This window comes from Molossus molossus, unplaced genomic scaffold (genome assembly GCF_014108415.1).
Source record: "Molossus molossus isolate mMolMol1 unplaced genomic scaffold, mMolMol1.p scaffold_m16_p_10, whole genome shotgun sequence".
In the NCBI taxonomy this organism is placed as follows: Eukaryota; Metazoa; Chordata; class Mammalia; order Chiroptera; family Molossidae; genus Molossus; species Molossus molossus.
In genome coordinates this window covers 75324158-75351444 of record NW_023425345.1, presented here as the reverse complement: position 1 = coordinate 75351444, position 27287 = coordinate 75324158, and the positions used below count along the sequence as shown (strand labels likewise).

General features: G+C 47.6%; 2 protein-coding genes across 4 annotated transcripts in view; one reads left to right on the top strand and one right to left on the bottom strand.

The window, feature by feature from the left end:
- Positions 1–6755: 6755 nt before the first annotated feature.
- On the top strand, positions 6756–14020 carry GDF11 (growth differentiation factor 11). Its single transcript, XM_036252458.1, has 3 exons — positions 6756–7225; positions 12538–12935; positions 13454–14020. The coding sequence occupies exons 1-3, from the start codon at positions 6787–6789 to the stop codon at positions 13832–13834; spliced, it is 1218 nt and encodes a 405-aa protein (XP_036108351.1). The 5' UTR covers positions 6756–6786; the 3' UTR covers positions 13835–14020.
- A 7236-nt stretch (positions 14021–21256) lies between these two features.
- The window catches only part of LOC118623494 (SAP domain containing ribonucleoprotein), a 58917-nt gene continuing 52886 nt past the window's right edge, over positions 21257–27287 (bottom strand). The window contains exons 10-11 of one of the 3 annotated variants that reach the window (XM_036251138.1): positions 24543–24632; positions 21257–21547 (exon numbers count right to left, since the gene is read on the bottom strand). In XM_036251138.1, coding sequence (XP_036107031.1) covers positions 21506–21547; positions 24543–24632 — 132 coding nt within the window. In that variant the 3' untranslated portion in view covers positions 21257–21505. Of the gene's footprint in view, positions 21548–24542; positions 24633–27287 lie in introns of those variants that run through there. The other 2 variants (XM_036251140.1, XM_036251142.1) reach the window with 2 other exon arrangements.

The following is a 27287-nucleotide window of genomic DNA, read 5'->3' as shown; positions in this document are numbered from 1 at the left end:
GCTTTGTCACCTCTGGTGTCAGCACATCTGCCAGTGTTTTGAAGTCTTTGAAGAAGTAGACATTGTACTCAGACCTTTCCGTTTCTCTCTTTCTTTCTTTCTTTCTTTCTTTCTTTCTTTCTTTCTTTCTTTCTCTCTTTCTTTCTCACTTTCTCTCTTTTTTTCTCTCTTTCTCTTTCTTTCTTTCTTTCTTTCTTTCTTTCTTTCTTTCTTTCTTTCGTTAATCCTCACCTAAGGGTATTTTTTCCATTGATTTTTACAGAGTGAAAGGGAGGAAGGGGGAGACAGAGATTGAAACATCCATGTGAGAGAGACATATTGACTGTCTCCCGACTGCATCCCAACCAGGGCCAGTGATTGAACCTGCAAGCCAGGTACACACCCTTGACCAGAAATCAAATGCTCAAACCACTGTGCCACACCGGCCAGGGCCACCCTTTCTTTTCTTGACCAGCAGCTAGAATAGTGGTGCCTGCTGCCAGCAGCATAGCTGGTCAATGGGGCCAACTTTGGCTGATGCCCCCAAGCAGCACACCAGCAGAGGCCTGGAGAGGAAGCAGTAGGTGAGAAAGACAAGCAGATGTGGGAAGGCCTGGGCAGAGGAGAGTGAAGGCAGGAAAGAATTGGATGGCTGGGCCTATCCTAAGAGGGTAAGTGGAAAGTGATGGGGGTGGGCATATCTTCTTGGAGGCCAGAGTCAAAAGAAGATGTGACTGGAAATAATTCTCAGAGTTCCCCACTTGTACCCCACCACTCCCCCAAATTCAGACTCTTTGGCTTCCTGGTCCCAACCTCCAACTTTTCTTCAAGGGCCTTGGTAACAGGGTGGATCCAAGCAGTATAATTATAGGGTTTAGAATGTGGTGTGGAGAGGATGGTAATTACAGTGAGGTCCGGGGGGCGGGGGGGGGGGGTCAGGGTTTGTGGGCAGAGGCCTGGAAGAGGTCCGTTCCACCAAAAGACCATCCCCAGCCCAGAATAGTCAACCCCATACCACCACACTCTCAGAGGTTTATGCTGGGGGGCAGGGGAGAGCAAGCCTTGTAGGGAAGCCCCCCTTCCCTCAGCTGTTTCTCAGTGACCATGCTCATCCCTTCCTTGGAAAGAACTGCTGTGCTGGGAATGAGTCCACTAACCCTAAAAATAGGTAGGGCCTTTAGGAGGAAACACGGAGAAGAGAAAACTAGGGATTCTGAGTTACTCCCCACTGAGCCCCGCTCTGAAGAACAAGGCAGTTTGGGTGTTGGGGGTGGCCTGTGTGATAAGGATTAAGGAAAGCAGGAATCCCTTCTCCTCACGGTGGTTCCCAGTTCTGGGATCAGCTCTGAGAGTGGCCCAGGTGTCTCTGGTCTGAACTCTGGTGACTGGAGCCCAGGACCTTCAGGACCTCTTCCTGAGGATGTAACGGACGCTCTACCCGAGGCTACACAAGCTCGTCTTTCCTGCAGCAGCTCCTGAAAGCGCATTCCCTCCCTCTGAAACCTTTCAGGCAGTTCACACTCTTCAAACCTCAATGTCTCCCTTGGGCCCCAACCCACATTTTCTATGAACCTGTCAGGACCTTGAAGGAGGCGGGCCTGAAGGTTGCTTGGGTAACGCAGGAAGAGCGGCACCCGTGGCAGGAAGACAGTTGCCAGGGAGACCAGGACAGTGGGCGGGGCCCCAAACCCTGGTTAGCCAGTATTGGAATTGAGGAAAGAGCTAAATGTCTAGATCTCTCCCAACTCATCTTCCGTAAAGACAGCAAGGCTCCCCTCCTCGGGACTGGGTCTAGGTAGAGAGGAACAAGACCGAATGCATTATGATGCAAAACTTCTTGGACTAGAAAGCTACAGTGAAAATATGTGAAGTATGCAAAAGAAAAAGAAAAAAGAACAAAAAAAGGCTTTTAGTCCCACTTCCAAGAAGCGAAAATTCCAGATTCTACCACTAGGTGGTAGTCTTCCCCATTCATTGAATTAAATGCCTTCTGGGACCCCCTTGGGGAGGAAACCAGGAGGTGGAGATCCTTTCTGTCTCAGAAGTTATGCCTGACTCTGCTTTCTGGTATTTGGCAAGTACCCATTACTCCTCATGACCATAAATACAGTTTTCTCTTCCTAACCGACTCTGACCAGATCCAATTAGCAGGGTTCATTCATTCTTTACTCAAAGCAGTTAAGAATAAGGAGGGTGTCTAGAGGGAGAAAGGAGAAACATCTGTAAGAAAAATAAATTAATAAAAATTGGGGAAAAAATAGAATTCTTTGGTGAAAAAAGTAAGGTGGTAAATTGGGGTAACAGTAATGACTAATGAACTCATTTGGAACTGTGTGTTAGGTAGTTCATTCTCATAACCTTATGGAATAGGTACAATCTTGTTTTCCCTGTCTTATAGATGTCTGAAGCATAGAGCCAAATTCACACAGTCAGAAAAGAGAGAGAACAGGGACCTTAAACCAGGCAGCCTAGTTCTAGTCTAGAGGCTTTGTGATTAACTCCCATACTCACACAGAATGGTGCAAATAAAGCTAGGAGGAGCATCTACTCTAGACTTGGGAGTCAGGAATGGACTCCTGGAAGACATGTCTAAAATCTCATCTGTACTGAGAACTGAGCAAAAATGAGTATAGCCAAGAAACTGTTGGTGGAAGGGAAGGTAGGAGGGGGAGTTGTTCTAGGAAGAGAAAACAAGTTGTACAAAGACTCAGAGATTATCAAGAGAGAAAAAAAATGAGCCTGGCCGGGTAGCTAAGTTGGTTAGAGCATCATCCCAATAAACCAAGGTTGCACATTCGATCCCCAGTCAGGGCACATACAGGAGTCAACCAATGAATGCATAAATAACTGGAACAACAACAAATCGATGTTGCTGCTGCTGCTTCTTCTTCTTCTTCTTCTTTTTCTTCTTTTTCTTTTTTTCCTTTATTGATATTAGGAAGAGAGAGGAAGCCTCTTGCATGCCCCCACTGGTTGTTCCACAACCTGAGCATGTGCCCTAACCGGATTCGAACTGGCAACCTCTTGCTGCATGAGTCGTCACTCAACCACTGAGCCACACCAGCCAGGCTAAATCGATGTTTCTTTCTCTCTCTCCCTGTTCCTCTCTCTCTCTCTCTAAAAGTAAGAAATAAAACAATTTAAAAGAAGAGAGGAAGGAAATGAAGGCTACAACCAGGTTTCTGGACTGAATGATTGTCATTCACTAAAAATGAAAAACATCAGGATGGGGACACATTTTAGGGGGAGAAAAGGAGTTTTCTATTTATCCTATTTAACCTATGATGTTTTTGAGTTGCCTTGTTACTTCCAGATGGAGATATCAAGGAGACTTCTGGCCTAGAGCTTTGGCCAGTACTCTTCACCTAGTGTTTTATCTAGTTTACATGATCCCCAAGAAAAGGGGCTATTTTATTTATCTTTGCATCTTTAATAGACCTACCACTAGATATATGCTGTTCTTTTTTCAGTTCTTCTTTTTATTATTATTTTTTAATCCTCACCCAAGGATATGTTTTTATTGTTTTGAGAAAGACAGAAAGGGAGCGAGAGAGAGAGGGAGGGAGAAACATCAGTGTAAGAGAGAAACATCAACTGGTTGTGTCTTGTACACGTCCAGACCAGGGGTTGAACCCGCCAGCTGGGTATGTGCCCTGACAGGGAATTGAAACTGCCACCTTTTACTGTATGGGGATGAGCTCCAACCAACCGAGCCACATCAGCCAGGGCTAGATACATGTTTGCTGAGGAAGTAAAGGTTGGGCCAACTCCTCTGAGGGAGAAGGAGATGATACCACCTCTGCTCTCAAGGAGTTTGCAATTTTGCTGAGGAAATGACATCAGAGAAACATTTTGGATATAGCAGAATATGTGTTAAAGGCAATCACTGCTCTGGGGAGATCAGAAAAGAAAGGGGGGAAATCATGAGGAAAAAGGACATGGAAAACACTATTGATTGATAACTATGTAATCCTCACAATCAGTTGAGGGTAGACAATGTGATCCCCATTTTATAAATGAAGAAACTTGATAAAATGTTGAGATGCCCATGTCTTAGACCAAAGCAAGGGAGGAAACCAGCTGCCTACGTTTTTGTGGGTGTTTTTTTTTTCCCATTCTGCGGCAGTCATAGTTCCTGTCCTCCATAGAAATGTATCATCTCTTCATAGTTCCCCAGTGTGGTCCTCCTAATCCCTACCTGACCTCTCGCCTCACACCTGGACCCCCTCTTTCTTCCTTTGTTCCACTACAGTTCCCCAGTCCAACCCTGTCCTTACACCTAGGGCTCCATCAAGACAACTTTAAGACACTGTTTTGGTCTCTAATCCAGGAGAAAACAGTGTTTCTTTATTTTGCCTGAGAAGCCCAATAATGTTCTTCTATTGGTCCGATAAACATTGTGTATGCCAGCCCTGGCCGGTTTCGCTCAGTGGTTAGAGCGTCAGCCTGTGGTCCAGAGAGACCCGGGTTCAGTTTCCGCTAAGGGCACGTAGCTCGGTTGCAGTCTGTCCCCAGCCCTGGTTGGTTCATGCAGGAAGCAGCCACTCGATGTGTCCCTTTCACTGGATGTTTCTTTCTCTCTTCCTCTCTGAACAAAAAATGGAAAAATGGCCTGGCCGGTGTAGCTCAGAAGTTGAGCAATTTATCGGTTCGATTCCCAGTAAGGGTACAAGCCTAGGTTGTTGGCCCGATCCCCAGATCCCCAGTGGGAGGCATGCAGGAGGTGGCCAATCAATGTTCTCTCATCGATGTTTCTATCTCTCTCTCCCTCTCACTTCCTCTCTCTCTAAAATCAATAAAGAGAAAAAATAATAATTCTCCAAGTTTTAAAAAAATTTTAATGAAAACATGTCCTCGAGTGAGGATTAAAAAAAAAAAAAAAAAAACATTGTGTATGCCAGGAAACCAGCAAGATCCGGTCCCCTAAACATTTCAAATCTATTGGTTGTCTATTGATCTCCAAAGCTTTAGACTCAAGAAATAAGCCTAGAGAAATTGAGGTCTGAGAAGAAATATCCAGAACCAGAAGTTAAGCACTTCAGGAGTATATGAGTACCTTGGCCATCTTCCACACTGCCCTCTGGCTATACCCAGGGTCACACTTGAAGACTAGGGCTGGTCCCATATCTGGGTTTCTCCCTTTACAACTTGCTGCCTCCAACTCAGGCATCTGAGGGTAGACCTCTCTCTTATTCTCACCCTTAAAAAACTAGCCCCTTCTCAGATTTCTAAGACCCTGCAAATCGAAAAGCATAGCTAGGAATCCAGATATCCAGATTCCTCCACAAGCATAGTTGTCTTCACCCCTGTTTCCTCCCATTCTGCCCCCAGTGGCCCCCAGTTTCTGTCTCTGCCAGCCTCTGATTACCTTATCCATTTCAAACCTTAATTTCTTTTTATTTTTCTTTATTGATTTTTGAGAGAGAGGAAAGGAGTGAGAGGGAGATAGAAGCATCGATGAGAGAGAACATCAACTGGTCACCTCCTGCATGCCCCCCATTGTGGATTTGGCCCACAACCTGGGCATGTGCTCTGACAGGAATCAAACCAGCAACCTCTTGGTACATGGGTAGATGCTCAACCACTGAGCCACACCAATTTCAAGCTCATGAACTCTTCCCAGCTCTGTCTCCCCCTGGTCTCAGGGCTTCCCAACCACCTCTCCGCCTCTTCAGACCCTCTCTGTCTTCTTCCGCTCCTAGACACCCCACCCCCCCATCTCCAGTCCCTTCCTTGCTCTTCCTGATTCCCCTGAGGAGGACACAGCCTGAAGCTCCCTTCCATGGCTTCTTGAAACATCTTCTTTGGGCTGCCTTTGGTAGCTAGGGCTCCTCTGGGCTCAAATCCCCCCCACCCCACCCCCAGGCTCTCATGCTCCCACTAAGGCTGACTCTTGTCACTGTGCTGTCTCTCCTTCTCTCAGGGGTCTGTCTTCTCATCTCTGCCTTCCCTTGATCCTCTGTGTGGGCCTCCTCAGGGCTCCCTTGGCATCTCCAAGTCTCTGTCCCTCCACCCCCTCTTTCCCAGGGTCCTGGTCCCTGTCCCATCAGTTCCTCTGCCCGTGCTCCCATCTCTCTGCACACCTGACCTCCTGAGGTCTGGCTCTGTAGACCTCCATCTCTTCCCCTGCCTAGCCGTACCTCTTTCCTCTCTCTAGTCTCTCTCCCTTACCTTTGTCTCTGACTCTTCCTACTCTAACTCCCCTCCTAGTTGTGCCTGTCTCTTTCCTTCTCTCTTTTTTCTAAAGTCTCTGCTCTCTGTCTTACCCCTCTGACTCCTCTTATCCCCTCTCCCCTTTGTCTCTCCTCCTCTTCTTCCTGCTTTCCCGATCTCTGTCTCTGACCTGTCTCTTCCCTCTTTATCGCTCTGCCTTCCCTTGGTCTCTCTGATACTCCCTCTTCCCTCTTCTCCCCCACCCCAATATCTCGGTCTCTCCATCTCTCTCTGGGCTGTCGCTCCCTCCCTCTCTCTCTTTTCCACGGCTCTCTCCGGCTCCCTCTCTCGCCTCGGATGACAGCGCTGCCTCTTTTGTTGGCTCCGCAGCCAATCGCGGCCGCTGACGACACGGGGGCCGGGGCTATAAAGGGCCTGGCCCGGGCTCGGGCCCCCCCAGCCTCCCGCCCCGGCCGCCCGCCCGCCCCGCCCGCGCGCCCGCCGCCCCCGGCCCCCCCGGGCCCCCCTCGGCCGGGCAGCCCCCAATCCCGCGCCGCCGGGACCCCCTCCTCCCTCCCTCCCTCCTCCCTCCGCCCCCTCCCCGCGGGACTCCGGCGTCCCCGCCCCCCAGTCCTCCCTCCCCTCCCCTCCAGCATGGTGCTCGCGGCCCCGCTGCTGCTGGGCTTCCTGCTCCTCGCCCTGGAGCTGCGGCCCCGGGGGGAGGCGGCCGAGGGCCCCGCGGTGGCGGTGGCGGCGGCGGCGGCGGCGGCGGGGGTCGGGGGGGAGCGCTCAAGCCGGCCAGCCCCGTCCGCGGCGCCGGAGCCCGACGGCTGCCCCGTGTGCGTGTGGCGGCAGCACAGCCGCGAGCTGCGCCTGGAGAGCATCAAGTCGCAGATCCTGAGCAAACTGAGGCTCAAGGAGGCGCCCAATATTAGCCGCGAGGTGGTGAAGCAGCTGCTGCCCAAGGCGCCGCCGCTGCAGCAGATCTTGGACCTGCACGACTTCCAGGGCGACGCGCTGCAGCCCGAGGACTTCCTGGAGGAGGACGAGTACCACGCCACCACGGAGACTGTCATTAGCATGGCCCAGGAGAGTAAGTGGACGGCGGGGCGCGAGCGGAGGGGTGCTGACCCGGGCTCTGGGACAGTGAACGCCTCCGGCTCTGAAGCGGGGCGCTCCCGGTTGCTCCCGCCTCGAAGCCTTTTCTGAGAAAACTTGACGGATTGGGGGGCGGGGGCTGTTCCATAGAAGTTTTTCGAGCGTTGAAGATGGGCTGCGGAGTTGTGTGCACGCCTTGTCCCTGGAGGGGGTGGGGCGGCAAATCGAGAGGGTTGCGAGATACCGCCTTCAACCCCCGGTGCCCGAGAAAGATCCGAGTTAGGGGGAGTCTGTGGAAGCTGGGGCCAGCTCGCAGCGGAGGGGAAGGGGCAGCAACTGAGTCCTGAGAGTCGTGGAGGACAGGCTGGAGAACGGAATCGGTCCTCGCAGTCCTGGCGGGGCTGCAGCGCGCTCTGCCTCCCAGTGCCCCTGGCACCAACTCTCCACCCCTTCCACCCTGGGCTCCGCAACGCGCCCACTGGGCTACAGAGAACTGAGTGCTCCTCTCCCTCTCCCAGGAATGAGATCCCAGAGCCCTGTATCTCTCCCGGTACGTAGCCCAGCTGCACTCATTCCACCTAGAGTCCTCTGACACTCGGTCTCCCTAAGGGACCGAAAAGCTGTGCCTTCTCGATACTGACTGAGCTCAGAGAACTCAACTCCATTGCGCTGCGGTTACCGGCACCCATTTGCCTGCTCAAACCTTAGTGTTCCATCCCTTATTCATCTGCCCCTACCCACACCCACACTTGAGGAGAGAGGAGAAGACCTGGGGGGCGGGGGGAATAGATGGGGAGAAAGGAGGAACCCAGGCACCCAAGCCCCTGGCCAGACGGAAGATGAACATGTTAATAGACTTGAGCTGCTTTGAAATTTTATGGCCTGGAAAATCCAGGCCAACACTGCCCCCCCCAACACCCCCAAACTCTCCAGCCCTCCCTAGGGTCAGATGACTCCCTTTACCCTCCTCCACTGAGGTCTCCCCCCTCCAACTCCAGGGAACCAGGCCCTCTCTTATTCCCTAGAGGTTTGGCAAAGTAACCCCCCCCCCCCCATCCACACACACACACAACTGTTTGGTTTTATGGCTCTGAACAGAAGAGGGGGAGACTGTTTTATTGGCAGATGGGTCATAAAAAGCTGGGGGCTGAAGGGAGTCCTAGTGGCCCACCCCCATGGGAGAGGCACAGGAACCCAGGTGTGCCTCATACTGCCACCAGTTTTTTTGCAGACCCTAACTCCATAGTACTTGGTTGGGGCTGTAAAGAAAAGAAAACTCAAAGAACCAGGAAACCAATTTGATGGTGGGGTGGAGGTGAAGGCCTGGGATCTGATCTTGGGTTCCCTCAGTCTCCCTTCTGTTCTTAAGGTTTCTGCTTTATGGAAGCTAGGGTTAGTCTGAGATTGACTGAGGGCAGGGATGGGGGTGGGGATTTGTGAAACAGAGTTGTAGAGGAATTCTGAAAGAGTTTGCTGGAAGACGAAGGGCACCGAGGGAAAAGATTCTGTGGTCTGTGTGGTGTAGTGTGTGTGAGGATTTCCAGATAGGTGATGATAGAGCTGTGGTCTTCCCCTTGCCTTTTTCTATCCCCAGCATCCCTTAACAAACGGGCCTGAGTCCAGAGTTAGCCCTGGGGATGGGGATGGGGATGTGGGAAGTGAAATGGGCTCTGCATGCTTGGATTGGGAAGTGTAGGTTAGGCTGGGGGACAGGGGAGGACAACAGCAGGTGGGATTCCACCCCAACTTCTGCCCTCATGCCACCCCAGGACTTGGATAACTAGGGACTGGGTCTCCAGCCAGGTATTGTACGTCCCCTTTAAGAGCCAAGCTGAGCTCTTAAGAGAGGGAGGGGGAGTGGAGGGGAGGGGAGAGAGAGAGGGGAAAAGGAAAAAGAGACTTTTATAGTCTAATCCCCAGGGACCCGCTTTAATAAGAGACTTGTGCTCTGCTAATCGGGGGAGGTGTTTGTCAGCAGAGATGGCCTCCGCTCCCCTCCCCCTTTCTCCCCTCCCCCAGCCCTCAACCCAGGACCCCAGCCCCCACCTCTCCTAGGCTGCAGTGCCTGCCCTAGTTCCCTCCACCCTCTCAGGCTCTCCCACCCCAGCCTTCATCCTGGGAACCCAGCCCCCTTGCCCTTCTGGGAGCCAAGCCCAGCCCCTCAGTTTCTCTCTCCTCCCTACACCAAGAGGCCCCTGTCCTCTCAGCCCAACCTCCTGCCCCTAGGCCTTCCAGCCAGGGTAAGAAGAGTGTGTATGGGAGGGGGGGGGGGGGGGGGCGAGGTGGTGAGCAGTGAGGGGGTTGGGCTTTTGCTGAAAATAGTGCAATGACCTCTCTCCAGACCAGCACCGCCTACTAAACCTGACCTGCTGCCTGCCACCAACCCGATCAATCCAACACAGATGTGGCTCTTTCCCCTCCCTTTGGGAGCTGGGCCAATGTGTATGTTGGGGACTCTCTCAAGCCCCTTGTTTCCCTCTGTGGCTCTACCTGCTTCTTCTTTGTTCCCTGTATATCCCACTAGGCTTAGCTACCACTCTCTTTTTGCTTCTTAACCTCCACACACTCCTTTAAATTCCCCCTTCTCTCCCAGTGTTCTCCAAATCCCAAAATGATTTTGTCTCCCTCTACCATGATCTTCTCTTCCTTCTCCCCTCTATTTCTCTGCTTATTTCTCCTAACCTGCCTTCATCTCTAACTGTCTCTTCTATTATTTCCCTCACCATCTCCAGTCTTCCCCCATCTTCTCCCCTTTCTGTTTTCTTTCACTATACATTGTCTTCATCCTGTCCCCTTGTAGTACCTGACTGTCCCCACATCCACTGAGCAAGAAGTATATGGTGATTTCCTGGGATGGGGATGGGGACTCTGCCTAAAGACTTCGAAGGATGGGGACCTGGGGCCCAGTCCCCTTTCTCTACAGCCTTGGGTCAGCTTAGAAAACTAACAATAAGCCAACATTTATTGAGAAGCTGCTACTATTTTCACATTCTTTCTTTAATGATCAGCACTCTTATGGAGCAAGGATTATTTTATCACTGAGAAGTTTGGTGGGTAAAGTCAGATGCTGGTTAATGAGAAGGCAGGTGTGATTAAACCCACTTCAGTTGTAGTCAAAGAACAGTGTTTAGATGGGAGGAAGAACTTTCAGGCACTGGCCTGTATAACTTAAGAGTGGGAGTTTAGGGAGTTCATTCAGCATGCATTTATTAATCATTGCCTGGTACTATGGGAGGCACTAAAGCCACAATGAGCAAAACACACAGTATCAACACAGTGTTCACACTATGGAAATTAGTACCTAATGGTGAAGACAGTCAGGAAAATAAGACAACCCTTATGTTGAAATTAGGCATGGTTTGCTATTTGGATTGTTGTTTGTTACTACCCCCATCTCACCAGCAGCTTCCCTGCCCCAGCTCTCCTGATCTCTGAATCTCCACTCCACAAACCCTGCCCCATTGCACCATCACTGCAGCTCCAGCAGGAGGATTTCTGAGAGGAAGACCAGTGCCCTGGGATCTCAGAGAAGAACCAAGGGAAAGGAAGCTGCAGAGGAACTTGGTGTCTCATGTCCTGAATATATGAAGATCATTAAGCACTTTCCTCCCCATCTCACTTGGAGGATCTCCTCCTGGGGTGTGGGTGAGAGAGTGCTAATGGGAGAACTCAGATGCTAAGTCCTCCATGATTATGCAAAACTCAGAGACCTCGGTGTGATACATATGGACTTGGACTTCCTTATTATATATAGACGGCTCTGGAAGCTCCTTCTTGATTCTTCCTCTCTGTCCATTTAGAGTAAGAATGGGTATTCCTGTCCAATGAAAACATGATTTAAGGCATTCCCACCTTATTTAAAGGATTAGAAAGGGGAACTGAGAGGAGCTGCTATGGAAACAGAGGCAGATATTGAGAAGCATCCTGTAGACCCAAGAATGATCAATTTGTGGTCCAACACAAGGGGAAATGAGCCAAAATGTAAAGTCGAGATGTGAAACCTTTGTAAAGACTTACTGGCACTGGACAGGAAGCTTCAGGGAGAAAAGAAGACTGATTATAATTGATCTGGTGTGTTGAATTTTTAAATTTTTTTTCTTTATTGATTTTAGAGAGAAAGGGAGAGGGACAGATAGAAACATCGATGAGAAAGAATATCGATTGGCTGCCTCCTGCATGCCCCACACTGGGGATTTGTCCCACAACCTGCGCATGTGCCCTGACCGTAAATTGAACTGGCGACCTCTTGGTGCATGGGTCGATACTCAGCCATTGAGCCACACTGGCTGGGCTATTTCTTTCTTTCTTTATATATATATATATATGTGTGTGTTTTATTGATTTTAGAGAGAGGGGAAGGGAGAGGGAAAGAGAGAGAAACATCAATCAGCTGCCTCCTGCACACCTCCCAGGGAATGGAGCCTGAAACCCAGGGCATGTGCCCCAACCTGATGACCTCTTGGTGCATGGGAAGACGCTCAACCAATTGAGCCACACCAACCAGGGCTGAATATTATTTCCGATGCTTTGGGCAAGTAGGAAGAAAACAACATAGTTAGTTATTCCCTTCCTCAAAAGTGAGGTAGTAATGGTGATGATGATGAATGGGGAAGCAGCTGAAACTGGTTTTCAGGTTAATGGAGAGTCAAATGCACAGAAGTGCTTGAGTAGCTCCATTCTTCTGGGAGTGTTAGTTCTAGTGGGAAGGATGCCAGGAAGCCTGGATCTGAATTCTGGTTTACTTCATGGAATAAATTTAGCCCACGCTCACTATCTGGATCCTGGGTTATCCTCTTTCTGAGGCCATCTGTTTTGTTTTATTTTGTGTGGGTTTTCTTTGAGGGCGGGTGCTCCACCTGGCCACCAGACCAAATAGCAAAAATGGGACAAGGTGACTTCAGGACAGCAGGTGTGATATAAGGTTTGGCTTCTATGAAGAGCATCAAAGGTTCGGAAGTTGGAGCCCTACGTGTTGGGGAAAGATGGAGAAAGGGAAGACTGTAGGTGGAAGAATTACCTAACAACTATCTTTGCAGGTTATCTGGTAGAAGAGAATCTACGCATTAGGGCAAATGGATTAGGGAATGGGTAGAGATCAGTAAGACCTGATAGAGCAGTCATCCTACAGGGAAAAAAGACTGTTGTGGGTACCAGTGACATGGTAATCAACACGACAGGCATGGGAGAAGGGTGAACAAGAACTGGAAAACTCAGGCTGAGGACTCCAAGTTGCCAGTGCCATCCGGGGCTGCTGACTCCTTCCACAAACACCTTTTGCTGACCCTGTACCCCCTTTTCTCTTATCAGCGGACCCTGCGGTGCAGACAGATGGTAGCCCTCTCTGCTGCCATTTCCACTTCAGCCCCAAGGTGATGTTCACGAAGGTACTAAAGGCCCAGTTGTGGGTGTATCTACGGCCTGTGCCCCGCCCAGCCACAGTCTACCTGCAGATCTTGCGGCTGAAACCCCTAACTGGGGAAGGGACTCCTGGGGGAGGGGGTGGAGGCCGACGTCACATCCGTATCCGATCACTCAAGATTGAGCTGCACTCACGCTCCGGCCACTGGCAGAGCATCGACTTCAAGCAAGTGCTACACAGCTGGTTCCGCCAGCCACAGAGCAACTGGGGCATCGAGATCAACGCCTTTGATCCCAGTGGCACAGACCTGGCTGTCACCTCTCTGGGGCCAGGAGCTGAGGGGCTGGTGAGCAGAGAGCCTGAGATGGTGGCAGATATGTGTAACCTGGCCCTGAGGAGGTGGGATGTTGGAAATGATAGACCAGGAATGTGAAGAGGGTTGGGGACCAGCATTATTTATCTGGGGCCAGGAGCTGATTCTAGAGGAGTTTGGGAGGGAAGGGGAGTGGCAGCTGTCACTTTTCAGAGATCCAAGCCAGGCCAACAACTGAAAACAATTTGGGGTGAAGGTGTGAGTTAATGGAAGATCCATGGGAATACAAAAATGGACTCTTGATGAGGCCTCAGTCAGGGGGCTAAGGAGGGTAGGTTGCCAGGAGAAAAATTAGAAAACGTGAATTGAAGGAGATGGCTAGTTGGCAAGAAAAGTGGGCAGAAGATACAGGCTGGGGATGGGAGCAGTGGGAAAGCTGAGAAATCAGTGGTCTCTTGTTCTCATGCCCCTGTTGGGGGCAGGTAAGAAAGGAATGCCGAGTAGAAACCCTTCAGGACTCTATCACATCTCTTTCTCTTCTCCCATTCCAGCATCCTTTCATGGAGCTTCGAGTCCTAGAGAACACAAAGCGATCCCGGCGGAACCTGGGCCTGGACTGCGATGAGCACTCAAGTGAGTCCCGCTGCTGCCGATATCCCCTCACTGTGGACTTTGAGGCTTTCGGCTGGGACTGGATCATCGCACCTAAACGCTACAAGGCCAACTACTGTTCCGGCCAGTGCGAGTACATGTTCATGCAAAAGTATCCACACACCCACTTGGTGCAACAGGCTAATCCAAGAGGTTCGGCTGGGCCCTGCTGTACTCCCACCAAGATGTCCCCAATCAACATGCTCTACTTCAATGACAAGCAGCAGATTATATACGGCAAGATCCCTGGCATGGTGGTGGATCGCTGTGGCTGCTCCTAAGGTGGGGGACAGAGGATGCCTCCCCCACAGACCCTACCCCTAGATCCCAGCCCTGATCCCCATCCCCCTCAGGCCCTAGATCTCCCTCCACCTCTTCTCATGAACATCACACCTTGTTTCCTGCCCAAGCAGTGTGCAATACAACAGAGGGAGGCAGGTGGGGATTGAGGGGTGAGGGGTTTTGGGGGAAGGGAGACGAGGAGGGGGCAGGGCAAGTGGGGAGTGTTTGAAGTTTGCAGATATGAAGGTTTGGCAAGAAGACAGAGAGGCATAGAGACAGAGGTAGAGCAGAGGGATAGAGACAGGAACACTAAGAGCAGCAGTGAGAAGGCAAAGGGATGGAGAGGCAGAGAGACAGAGACTAGGTAGAGATAAACAATGAGAGAGATTGAAAGGAGTAATAAGAGAAAGCCCTATATCAAGCCTCCTTTCTTCCACTGGCAAGGTGAGGGGCTTGGTATATTTTGGGGAGATCCCCTGACTACCACTCTCAGTAGGAGAAGAAATAAAAAATCCATTCTTAGTTTCTTCCCTTTCTCTCTCCAGCAGTGGCCAGGGGAAGGGAAGTGAGGGCAGGGGCAAAAGTGAGGATTTTGGAATTTTATTTATTTATTTATTGTGACTTTTCATTTTTTGGTATTTGGCTTTACTGAAATAGAAGGGCCCCTGCCCATGTGTCCAATTTGTCCCTTATTCCCTAAACCCTGTCCTCCCTCAATACCCACCTACTTAAGCACTTGTATAAAGCCTCCAGGGTTGGGAATGGAGTAAAGGGCAAAAGGGCTGACATATGGTGAAGCTTCCAGTCCATAATCACCCTACTTAATTAACCTTCCTGAGCCAAAGGGGTTGAATTGAATTCCAGCGGTCATGGAAACAGTAAGAGGTTAGGGTTTAGGAGCTGGGGTGTGGGAGCCAGCCCTCAACATCCAGGATCTATATGAGAGCTACTAAATTAACCCTCGGGTCCACCCTCATAGTATTGGGTTATTTAGCCAGAGGGTGTGACCTGTATATGCCCAAATTCTCCCCAGCCAAAAGAGAGACCAAAGAGCCTGTGGAATGCCCCTGCTCCCAGCCTCTATTTTTCAGGTCAATAAAGAGTATAGAGACCCCAGGGTCCCTGGGTCTGGGAAGGGTTAGGAGGGGTCAAGAAAGGAATAGTAAGGAGGCTTGATGGTTACAGGGCATTTGAATCCAAATCACTGCTCTGGACTAGGGAATAGAGCCAGCAGACCAAGGTGGAAGGGATTCTGGAGGGGGGACATTTTAGTCCCCCAACCCCAAAGCTCAGGGTGGAAGGAGGGAGAAAAAGGGAGCAGAGTGTCTATAATTATTTTTATGTTTTATATTTGGAATCTAGCAGTACCTGGCAGCAGGGATGGGGACAGTACAGTGGGGGAAAGCATCTGACAAGGCCAGTTACAGCAGAGGATGGGAAGGATGGAGACTCCCTGGTTTGTTTGGAAGGTAGGAAGCAGGCAGGGACTGGTCACCACTACAAGTCACTAGCTGGGCCTATTCATTCCTCCCATAATCCTGACCCACCCTCCTCTGGACTCACTGTGCCTCAGTTTCTTCCCCTCGATGGAATGAAAAATAGCAGCACCCGCCACAGCCAAGAGATGAATTCTGAGCACTTACCACGGGCACTTTATGGACATAAAATACCTCTCGCTGTGGGACAGATAACCAGGGCACCAGAGCAGTGGTGAAGAGATGTGAGGCTTAGTGGAGTTGCAGGCTTCAGAGTACAAGTTCCCCTCTGCCTCCCTGCTGGACAGTGCCTGAAGCCAAGGAGCTGAGAATCTTCTGATCCACACCCTATCCATACCTCACCACCAGACTTCTTGGCTCCAGGCAAGAGCCTAGAGGGTCAGGAGAGGAGGGGGAAAGAACCTTCAGCAAAATTGTTACTCTTAAGTAGAGCCAGCAGTTATGGTTCTGACACAAACGGTAATGAACTAAAGTCAAGTCCGAGCTGGAGAGCTCACCTGGAAGGCTTGTTTTTCCCAAGAGCATGACTCTCCCACCTGGCCCAGCCAGTGGAAGGGGCAAAGGTATGTGACCGCCCTTGGGAAGATGGTGTCGATGAGCTTTAGTATCTTATTCCCATTACCATAGTGAAAAAGTGACATAAGGTGTTTCAGTATAGGAATGGGCAGGGGCTATTAAGCATTTCAACTCGCCTCCTCCCATACAGCTAACCCCCAAGCCTCTCCTCTCTGACCCTATTCTTCATCCTTCCTTCTGGCCCAATCTTGGAGAACCATCAACACCATTCACCTTTTCTTGGTGAAAGGAGAGGAACAGAGAAGTGAAGAACAGAAGATGCCTTCTCCAAGATCAAATGCCCATGTCTCTTGATCTTGGCACAGGGTGGGGGTTGGGCAATAGGTATCAGATGATTTCCCTCTACAAATTCTAGAGAGCTGGGGCATTAGACTTGGAGACACTTAGAATATGTCCCTTTAATACCACCAAATAAAGACCTTTGGGGGAGGGTCTTTTTCTTATGAACATAAATCTGTGAGTTGAAGTCTCCTTTCCCTGGTCCTCCCCACCCCTAAAGAGGCCTGGGGGCAAAGCCCAGTGGCCAAATGGGAACTAGCACCCCCTTCCCACCTTAGGATGTGTGTCGACCTCACCAGTGCCCTCAGATCATAATTAGTGTAATTATTATTTACTTTGTGTATTTGTCACACTGTGTGCGTGATTGCCTTTGTTTGTTAAGGGTGTCTGAGGAGTATGGTGCTGACAGGGGCACTGGAATGCCGGGAAAGGACTTTTTCACTGAGATCAAGGATTCCTGGAGGGAACCATTGCAAAAAGGCCATCAGGCAGTTTTCAAGTTATGTGACGGAGGGCAAAGATGGCCATAGGGTGCTCTAAGTTTTGGGATGGTCACATGACACAATCCAGCACTTGAACCTGAAAAAAGAAAAATAAAAGCAGTCAAAGAATTTAGAATTCAGTGATGAGCTCTTCTCCCTAACCAAGCGCCAACATTTGCACCTTAAGAGACCAAGAACAGAAGAGGATCTGAGGGAGGATGTACCCTGTGCTCAAGAATTAAGAAGATGGCAGTCTTTGGAGCAAGGGAAAAACACTAAGGACTTCTGGGATGATGTTTGGGACATGCAGCCCAAGGGAGGGGACCTAGAACAACTCTCTAGAGAGCTTAATCCAAAACAGTCCCAAAAGTTTACAAAAACCCTCTCCCAACTTCCTGAGAACAGATGTAAAAGTTCTCTTGAGATGATCCCGCTAATATCTATCATATTCTGCAGTTTCCTTATCCTAGGTGTCCTCAACAAAGTTTTACCAAAATCCACAAACCAAACCAACATAGCCATTCACTTTGCCAGTGTACCAAGAGTGGTTAAGTGTTTCAAAAATTTCTCCCAGGCATCTAGAGCATACTTCCTAGGCATAAGAGTTGGGTATAGCAAAGATATCCTGCCTGAGTTATATTTTTAAAAAATTTTTTTTTCTTTGATTTTTAGAGAGAGAGAGGAAGGGATAGGGAGAGATAGAAACATCGATGAGAGAGAACATCGATTGGCCGCCTTCTGCTTGCCCCCACTGGGGATTGAGCACTCAACCTGGGCATGTACCCTGACTGGGAATCACACCAACGACCTCCTGGTGCTTGGGTCAATGCTCAACCACTAAGCCACACCAGCCGGGCCTGAGTTACATTTTTAAAAAAGGAAAAAAGCTACTGTAACATGGACCTGATCCAGCATGGGGGAAAAGGGCCACTGAGGGTACAGTGTGCCACTATGTTTTCCCTGTTCTGCCAGTTCTATCAACAGATTGACCCCACCCAGATCAAACTACAAGACTGAAGTTGAGAAAGTGTTATGTACTGTATCCTCTCAAGGAACTGCCTTATCCACACCTACCCCTAGCTCTTTGAGCTAAAAAATTTTCTCCCCCTACTGCTCATTATTTCCTGCTTTGTGGACATTCAGAAGAAACTGCAAGATGACTTTTATCCCCAAACATCCTCCAAACCAATGTGTGAGTAGCTACCCTTTACTCTTTGTCCACTTTTTTGGGTGTCAGGGGCCCCAAGCTAATCAGCAGGCAGTGGCATTTACAGCTTCTGCTCTCTAGTGAGGCAGAAGCAGGGAAGTCTGCCCCAGGCAACAATATCAGCTTTCCTACCAGTAAACTGAGGATAAAGGAGCAATTAGGACTCCTCCCACCTCTTCCCACTCTCTGAACCTCCTAACATTCCTGTATATGTAGTGTACAAATATAACACACACTCAAGTTAATCCACAAAATCCATTACCCTAGTTGGAACCTACTCAAGGAAAAGAAAATCTTCCCATTGTAAATCACCTAGTAAAATTAAGAGCTAATATTTATTGAATAATTACTATGCAAACTATGGTAAACAAGCTGAGTATATATCAATTCTCACAGGGCTATTGATACAGGGTCTGGAGAGTCACAGAATAAATAATTTGCCCAGGGTCTCAGAGCCAGTAGAGTTAGTGTGGTAGAACAAGGAATTACACCTAAGCAGTTGCTACACAAAATTCTATTCTAATATATTCTATTAATAGTGAGGTGGAAATACTACTGACAGGGACAACTGATAAAGGAAAAAAAATAAAGCTGGGACACCCTGGGCTCAAAGGGTCTGCAAAGGTGTGAAGACTGCTATTATTTGGTAATTTCTTTGGAGTTTAAAAACAAGCCCTGGACGGTCTGGCTCAATGGTTGGAGCTTAGACCTGCGGTCCAGAGAGACCCGAGTTTGGTTCCTGCTAAGGGCACGTACCTCGGTTGCAGTTTGTCCCCAGCCCTGGTTGGGTCATGCGGGTGGCAACCACTCGATGTGTTCCCTTCACATTGATTTTTCTCTCTTTCTCTCTCCCTCCCACTCTATCTGAAAAAAAGAAAAAAGAAAAAAATGTCCTCAGGTGAGGATAAAAAAAAAGTGGACATGTAGCAAGAGAAACGGAGGTTAGTTTTTGATGGATTTCAGTAATCTGGTGAGTGACATTGCCTGTCAGAGGCCCTCAGAGAAGAAAACAGAGAAAAACAGTTAAGTTCCTTCCTTTCTCTTCATTTGTTTCTCATGTCAGACATGGAAACAGGACTCAACACCAAGAAATCCTGCTCTTATTCACATCTTCCTTCCCATACCCCTCACTCTCACAGAAGCTTCTAGCCTTGTATCTTCAGAAGTTCCCAGGAATTGAGGTGGGGGGAAGGGCAGTTTAGAGTGATGGTGGACAAAAAGAGAATGATCCTGGAGAACCATAAAAAGGTGCAGATTTACAGCTGAGGAAGCTAGTCCCCTCCACATCTTTTATAGACTCCCTCATTAAGAGCTTCCAGGTATGCAGAGAATGTCACAGCTTCAGGACAGAAAAAAGAAGCCTCAGTCAGCTAACCATACCTGGATCTTGGATCGGCTATACTGGGGAGATGGGGGGGTGGGGAGGGGCGGAGTAGAGAATAGAAAGGAAGGGTTACTTGGATCCCAGATAGAGTGGGTACCTGTTAATGCCTTTAAAAGGGCTTATTATTTAAAGATTAAATTAGTGGAAAAGACAGGCATCTTGAACTATTCATGTTCAAAAAGTGTGTGGAATGACTACAAGATAGGAAGAGGAGGATTTGGTCATCAGGTTTGAAGGTGAGAGACTCCTGACCAATATAAGAACAGCTGCTAGAATGACATGAAAAAGTTAGTAAAAATCCACACTATCAAGGACTTGGGGAAAGTGAGTTGAGTCAGGGAAAGAATGATTAGACTTCAGGAAGAGAATCCTGGGGGTAAGGCTGAGTACTTTCATGGAAGGTTATAGAGGATAAAGAGGCAAAGTGAAGAAAGCTTCTGAAGGACCATTCCACTCCATTATCACCATCTGCTCCATTCCTTTACTTATTACTAATTTTTATCATCCTTGTGTAAGAAACCCTTACCAAATCTATAACCTCTCTCAAGATGCAAAAGAGAATGAATTCTCTCTGGTTCTGTTTTCAGAGTACAGAGAGGAAGAGCTAGCCTCAACTCGGCCTGGAGAAAAAGAGAGGCCAGAAGGAAGGAACAGTTTACAACATTCCCTTTTGTTAAAATTTCCAAAGTCTCAGAATGGGGCAAAATGCATAACAAATAGGCAATCTTTGGATCTGCTCTCCAAGGCAGTTTTTGGCAAGTGTCTAAACTGCAAAGAGATTCTTGTTAGGAAGGGGATCAAACTATTACCTATTAATCACAAAACAAAGGCAGAAGGTTTTGGTAGAAATGGGAACAAGAAATTATACCGCAGCAACACAGGATATGATTATAGTACCAAAGTCTTCAGGTAAGGTGCCAAGCTCTTAAGTTTTATTACCAAACAAAACCAACCTTATATAGGTCCAGAAATAAAGATTAAGAGGATAAAACTTAGACCAACACATCCAAAAAGATTCAGCAGCAGGTTTCAGATGTATGTGAAACTTCAAATGCAAATGAGCAGCCTGCTTAGGGAGAGCCAAACCTTTCTAAGTGGAAGGTCCAGCAAGTAAATGAATTTTAGAAATATCACAACAGAAGACAAACTAGCACAGGGCTTGATTAGAAAGTAGACCCCTCCAGTCCACTGCTTATGTTCCCAATGATTTAGGCAATAATGTTTAGTAACTCTGACATCCTGTCATGCTTTGAATCCCTATACTCTCTTCTAGTTCTGAGGGGTACCCAGCCTATCTCCTTTACCGAACTGCCTAACCAACAAGGTCTTACATACTGGCTTTGGCTGAAACCAGACAGTATCACACCAGGTCACTTTTGAAAATAGGACCCTTCTGGCTTGGCCGGTTTGGCTCAGTGGTTAGAGCTTCGGCCTGTGGTCCAGACAGACCTGGGTTCGGTTCCCACTAAGGGCACGTACCTCGGTTACAGTTTGTCCCCGGCCCTGGTTGGTTGTGCGGTGGCAGCCACTTGATGTGATACCTTAACGTCAAGTTTCTCTCTCTCTCTCCCACTCTACCTGAACAAAAAGTGGAAAAATGTCCTCGGGTGAAGATAAAAAAAGAAAGAAAATAGGGCCCTTCTGGACTCCATTCTATAACAGACTACCAATCATTAGCCCTTGTATTTACATCCTTTGAAGCCCCTAAAACCCACAGTGTTCTCCCTATTTCATCCTAATGGGTCACATGAACCTGCTGAAGCAAAGACCCAGGGTAAAACTTGGCCTCTTCATGGAGGATTAAGGGGGAAAAGGAAGCCGGTGAATATGAGAGAACATAAATAGTCTTTAAAGGGATGGACTCAATCCTTTTCCTTATCCTCTTTTCTAATGGGTAAAGGCATGGCTAACTCCCTATATCTGTCCCTGAATTCCTCTTATCTGATCTAATCTGGTTCTAAGAACTCAAAGGAACATCTAATAAAACACATTTTTCTCTTTTCTATTTTTTTTATTAACAAGCAAAATAATAATTAAAAAAAAAAACACAACACAACAACAACAATCTTAAAGTTGGAACAGCAATAAGTCAAACTGCTACTGTAGTTCACGGATGTACCTGGGGTACATGCTCTCTCATTGTGAGGCAAGATGTAGGCACATGACTGTGTATTTAGGTATGTATGTGACCAAGAAGAATCAGAGAGATGGAAGCCACTGGAGAACAGAAAACATAAAGTTTCCCATCAGGCAATCCCAAAGCGCTCTGCTCTTTTCCTCTTCTTTGCCTATAAGGAAGAAGCAAGAAGAGAAAAATTAGATTGCAAAACAATAGTGGCCTGGGTTCCTGGCTGCTTTAATCCAAACTCACATGGATTATCACAAGGTCCAAGGAGGGAAGGCCCAGGCTTAAGCTTGGCAGCAAGATTTCATTCCTGAATTTCTCTTGTTTCCACTTAGAGCTGGGGAAGTTCAGTGGAAAAGGAGGGTGAGAAGAGAAGATTGTAAGGAGTGGTGGAGAGGGGGAGGAAGAAAACAGTGGTAAAAAAATGAAGGAAAGAGGGCCACTCAGCCTTGTAGTAAGATAGCCTGGAAACAGTGGACTCTTCACAGGCTGGGAAAAGTTTTCCAGTTAGTGGGGAGATGGGAGATTTTGGAGGACAGAGAGTTGACCAATGCTATTTCATGGAGGTGAGGTGAGGGAAAAGCCCTTCTGGGCAGTCAGGCAGCAGCTATGCCTTAGGTCTCCAAATCAAAAGAGGCATAAGCCCTGGCCGGTATGACTCAGCAGTTACAGCATCAGCCTGCCAAAGAGTTTTGGGTTCAATTCCTGGTCAAGGGTACATACCTGCATTGCAGGTTTGATCCCTGGTCCCAGTCAGGGTCATGCAGGAGGCAACCAATCAATGTGTTTCTCTCACATTAATGTCTCTCTCTCTTTATCCCCTCCCTCCCTTCCACTCTATCTAACAAAAATTTTAAAAGAGGCATAAAATCTTCAATGCCAACATAATAAATGGGAGAGGAGGGGAGTCCCCAACATAGATCTCTTAAGGGTGGACACACTGGAGAGAGGACACAAAATGGGGCAGGGGAGAGGAGAGAAAAGCCTTTTTGTTTTAAGAGTGACTTATAAACAGCATCGAATCCATCCTCACTCCAACCACTGCCCCCAGCGAAGGGGAGAATTCTTTTTTCATTCCATTCACACAGGAAGTTTAATTTAGATGAAAAAGACAAGCCAAGTCTATACAGGCACGAACCACTCCATCTGATTTACACAATTCTTTGAAATCAAATGAAAGTCATTCAGTTCATGTCAAGTCCATGAGCCTCAAAAGTTACTTCTTCCTTACATACACTAACTATCCCAACAAAAGCCAATATTCCTTGCCACGCAACAAAATCCTCATCTGCCTTATCTTAGAGAGGCCAAATGTACCCACTTAGTGAGCACAACAACAGTTTCCTTGAAAAGAGGGAGTAATTTAACTAGAATTAAAACAAGCTTAGGTTTATCTAGCTCATCCTGGCAAGTCACTTAAGTAAGCAGATACTTACAACAGGTAATGATTTATTCTGAATTAGCATAAATAACATAAACTCCTCTAGTTTTTTCCTAGAGAAGACTGTAAACTGATCAGATTCTAAAATTTTCAGGGTTTATTTTTATTATTCATATAGAAACTTCATATGATTTTGAGCGTGTGAGGTGAAAAGAATTTGGTAAGATATCTCCAGAAGTAGATGAAAAGAAGTAACTAAATTTGAATTAAATGGGAGAAAGACCATTCCAAACTCCTTACCACCCAAAAAATTTTTATTAATTCAAAATATATCCATAATTTCAACTGTTCCTTATGTATACCTCAGGTGCTACATGGTCTCCATTATAGATACTCTCAAATCAGCAAATCAATATTGTCTGTCAATGTTCTGAGCAGTTTTCCAATGCTTAAGAGTCTCAGAAAATGTGAGTTACTCCAGGGGAAGCTGGCATGTGGTTGAACATGTCTTTAAAAAGAAAAGAAAAAAGCCACCCTCCTTTCATTTTGAGAAACTATTTGTAAATAAAGTGATAAGAACAAGAAATCTCATTGGAGTCCACTGTCCTATTCCAGTGGGGAGGTTAGGCACAATTATATTTGTGTCTGGGTCGGATATGGCCTTCATTAAATGATCAAAGAAACATGCCTGGCAGATTATCAGAGACAGTGCTTCTTACTGAGTACTCACAATATGACAGGTGTTGTGTCAAGCATTCTATACAGAAGCATGCCGTTTTTCACAGAAACATTTCATGCTTAAAATACCAGTTCAAGGTAGGTATTCTATCTCTACATCCCAGATGATGAAACTGAGGTTAAGGAAAGTACCATAACCTGGAGATTATTATGCTAAGCGAAATAAGCCAGTCAGAGAAAGACAAATATCACATGATCTCACTTATATGTGGAATCTAATGAATAAAATAAACTAACGGGGGTGGGGGGTGGGGGAGTACCATAATTTGTGACAGCCATCAAGTAAAGGACAAAAGATCTTGTCATCTGGGCACTTAAGAATTAGGCCAGTGTACACAATGGAGTACTATGCAGCTGTTAAGAAAGATCTCTTATCCTTTGAGGTGACATGGAGGAACCTGGAGAGTATTATACTAAGCGAAACAAGCCAAGCAGAGAAAGACAAATATCACATGATCTCGCTTATTTGTGGAATATAATGAACTAAACAAACTGATGAACAGAACTGACCCAGAGACATAGAGGTAGGGTACAGACTGACAAACCTCAGAAGAGGGGGTGTTGGGGGGGGGAGATAAACCACAGAACTTACATGCATGTATGCATAACCAATGGGCATAGACAACAATGTTGGGGAGGGGGGGTGTCAATGGAGGAAAAAGGAGAAACATCTGTAACAAAAACAAATTAATAAAAATAATTTAAAAAAAAAAGAAGTAGGCCAGGCCCAGCGGGTGTGGCTCAGTGATTAAGCGTGTCAACCCATGCACCAAGAGGTTGCTGGTTTGATTCCTGGTCAGGGCACATACCCAGATTGTGGGCCTAATCCCCAGTGGGGGGCATGCAGAAGGCGGCCAATCAATGTTCTTTCTCATCGATGTTTCTATCTCCCTCTCCCTCTCCCTTCCTCTCTAAAAATCGATAAAGGAAAAAAAAATGTAAAAAAAAAGTAGGCCGGGAAATAATATTGTTTCTCTAGTCAGTTTATTCAGCCTCATTTCCTTTCAAGAGCTCTATGAAGTATTTATGTATATTTTACCTCTGTATCCTCTGTGGTTCCTGTTCCAGCTGAACTTGTGACAATTCCAAATCGTTCCTTCCTCTTTTTCAGCTTCTCGTCATCTTCAGACTGTTTAGTGGCAAAGAAAAGAGTTGAAACAAGCTAGTCTCCATTCACATGGTAAATGGAAATAAAACTATATAACCTATGGATCATAATATGCAAGCCAACCTTATGATAAGAACTAAGAATCGGCCCTGGCCGGTTTGGCTCAGCGGTTAGAGCGTCAGCCTGCGGTCCAGAGAGACCCGGGTTCGGTTCTCGCTAAGGGCATGTACCTTGGCTGCAGTTTGTCCCTGGCCCTGGTTGGGTCGTGTGGGTGGCGGCCACTCGATGTGTCCCTTTCACGTCGATGTTTCTCTCTCTCCCTCTCTCTCCTTCCCGCTCTGAGTGAAAAATGGAAAGGTGTCCTCGGGTGAGGATTAAAAGAAAAAAAAAAAAAAAAGAACTAAGGATCGCCCTGGCCGGTTTGGCTCAGAGGTTAGAGCGTCGGCCTGCGGTCCGGAGAGACCCGGGTTCGGTTCCCGCTAAGGGCATGTACCTCGGTTGCAGTTTGTCCCCGGCCCTGGTTGGTCGTGCGGGTGGCAGCCACTCGATGTGTCCCTTTCACGTCGATGTTTCTCTCTCTCTCTCTCTCTCTCTCTCTCTCTCTCTCTCTCCCTCCTGCTCTATCTGAACAAGGAATGAAAAAGTGTCCTCGGGTGAGGATAAAAAAAAAAAAAAAAAGAACTAAGGATCACACAAACAGAAAAAATAGATAAGAAACTGAATATAGCATGTCCCTAGAATGACTAAAAACTTAATTTTAAGTAGGGCCTTGAAGATGGCAGATGGCTCCAGCCGACAGAAACATGGAGATGGGAAGATCACGAAGCTGATTAAGAACTTGGAGGTGGCCCTGGCCAGTGTGGCTCGCTTGAGCATCATCCCATGCACCAAAAGCTCTCTGGTTCAATTACTGGTCAGGGCACATATCCAGGTTGCGGGTTTGATTCCGGGTCAGGATGTATAAGGCTGATGTTTCTCTTTTTCTCTCTCCCTCTCCCTTCCTTTCTAAAAATCAATACAAACATACTAAAAAAAAAGAACTTGGAGGCCACCCATGGCAATGGCACAAGCATAATATTATTATTATTATTTTTTGTATACTCACCCGAGGACATTTTTCCATTTTTTGTTCAGATTCAGTGGGAGGGAGAGGGAAAGGGGGAGAGAGAGAGAGAGAGAGAGGCAGACATCAACGTGAAAGGGACACATAGAGTGACTGCTACCTGCACTACCCAACCAGGGCCTGGGACAAACTGCAACAGAGGTACGTGCCCTTAGCGGAAACTGAACCCAGGTCTCTCTGGACTGCAGGCCGATGCTCTAACCGCTGAGCCAAACCGGCCAGGGTCCAAGCATAATATTATTGATCATTCCTCCCAAAGACCAGATTTCATGAATGGCAAAAATGTTAGCAGACTGTCAGTTCTGAGCAATGTAGCTCAGTTGGTTGGAGCATCCTCCTGTGCACCAAGAGGTGGTGGGTTTCCATTCTAAGTCAGGGCACATACCCAGGTTTTGGGTTGAATCCTCAGTCAGCATGCATGCTGGAAGCAACCAATGACTCTGTCTCTCTCCCCACCTTCTCCCCCTCCCTCTCTTCCTCTCTCTGGGATCAAAAAAATTTTTAATGTTATTTATTTTTTTTAATCCTCACTCAAGGACATTTTTCCATTTTTTGTTCAGATAGAGTGGGAGGGAGAGAGAGAGGGAAAAACATCGACGTGAAAGGGACACATCGAGTGGTTGCCACCCGCACAACCCAACCAGGGCCGGGGACAAACTGCAACCGAGGTATGCACCCTTAGCGAGAACCGAACCCGGGTCTCTCTGGACCACAGGCTGATGCTCTAACCGCTGAGTCAAACCGCCCAGGGCTTTTTTTTAATGTTATGAGTTTCAGTCCAGGGAGCCACATCTGTATAACAAGACTCAACTTTAAAAGTAATTCCAAATGACCTAGTTGTTCACTGTGGTACAACTATAACCGAAGGAGAAAAGAAAAGAAAATCAATAATGACTTTGAACCTTTCAAACCGATTAATACTTATTGTATTTGTATGACAACAAATTCCATACAGAGGCCTCTTACAGCAATACTTTAAGATGATAGCAAGTTTGGCTTCATTGTAATAAATGGTAGTTGGTGCACTTTTTGGCACACTCCAAAGAAACACAAGAGAAGTTCTGTACATATTCACTGTGGATCTCCCAAAGAAACATGGTAGAGGAGGCTAGTCAGCTTTGTTTTGCCTGTTTAAAAATGGAAAAGCAGCCCTGGCCGGTTTGGCTCAGCGGTTAGAGCGTCCGCCTGCGGTCCGAAGAGACCGGGTTCGGTTCCCACTAAGGGCATGTACCTGGGTTGCAGTTTGTCCCCGGCCCTGGTTGGTCGTGCGGGTAGCAGCCACTCGATGTGTCCCTTTCACATCGATGTTTCCCTCTCTCTCTCTTCCTCTCTCTCCCTCCCACTCTGTCTGTACAAAAAATGGAAAAATGTCCTCGAATGAGAATTAAAAAAAAAAATGGAAAAGCAACCCTGGCCAATTTAGCTCAGTGGTTAGAGTTAAGCCCTCAGACCAAAGAGCTGCCGGTTAGATTCCTGGCTCTGGTTGAGGTCCTGTGGGAGGCAACTAATCCATGTGTCTCTCTCACACAGATGTTTCTTTCTCCCTCCCTCCC

Coding starts and splice junctions, on each gene's coding strand:
- GDF11 (XM_036252458.1), top strand. CDS start 6,787: ATGGTGCTCGCGGCCCCGCTGCTGCTGGGCTTCCTGCTCCTCGCCCTG. Junction 7,226..12,537: donor CATTAGCATGGCCCAGGAGA/GTAAGTGGACGG, acceptor TTCTCTTATCAG/CGGACCCTGCGGTGCAGACA. Junction 12,936..13,453: donor GGCCAGGAGCTGAGGGGCTG/GTGAGCAGAGAG, acceptor CTCCCATTCCAG/CATCCTTTCATGGAGCTTCG.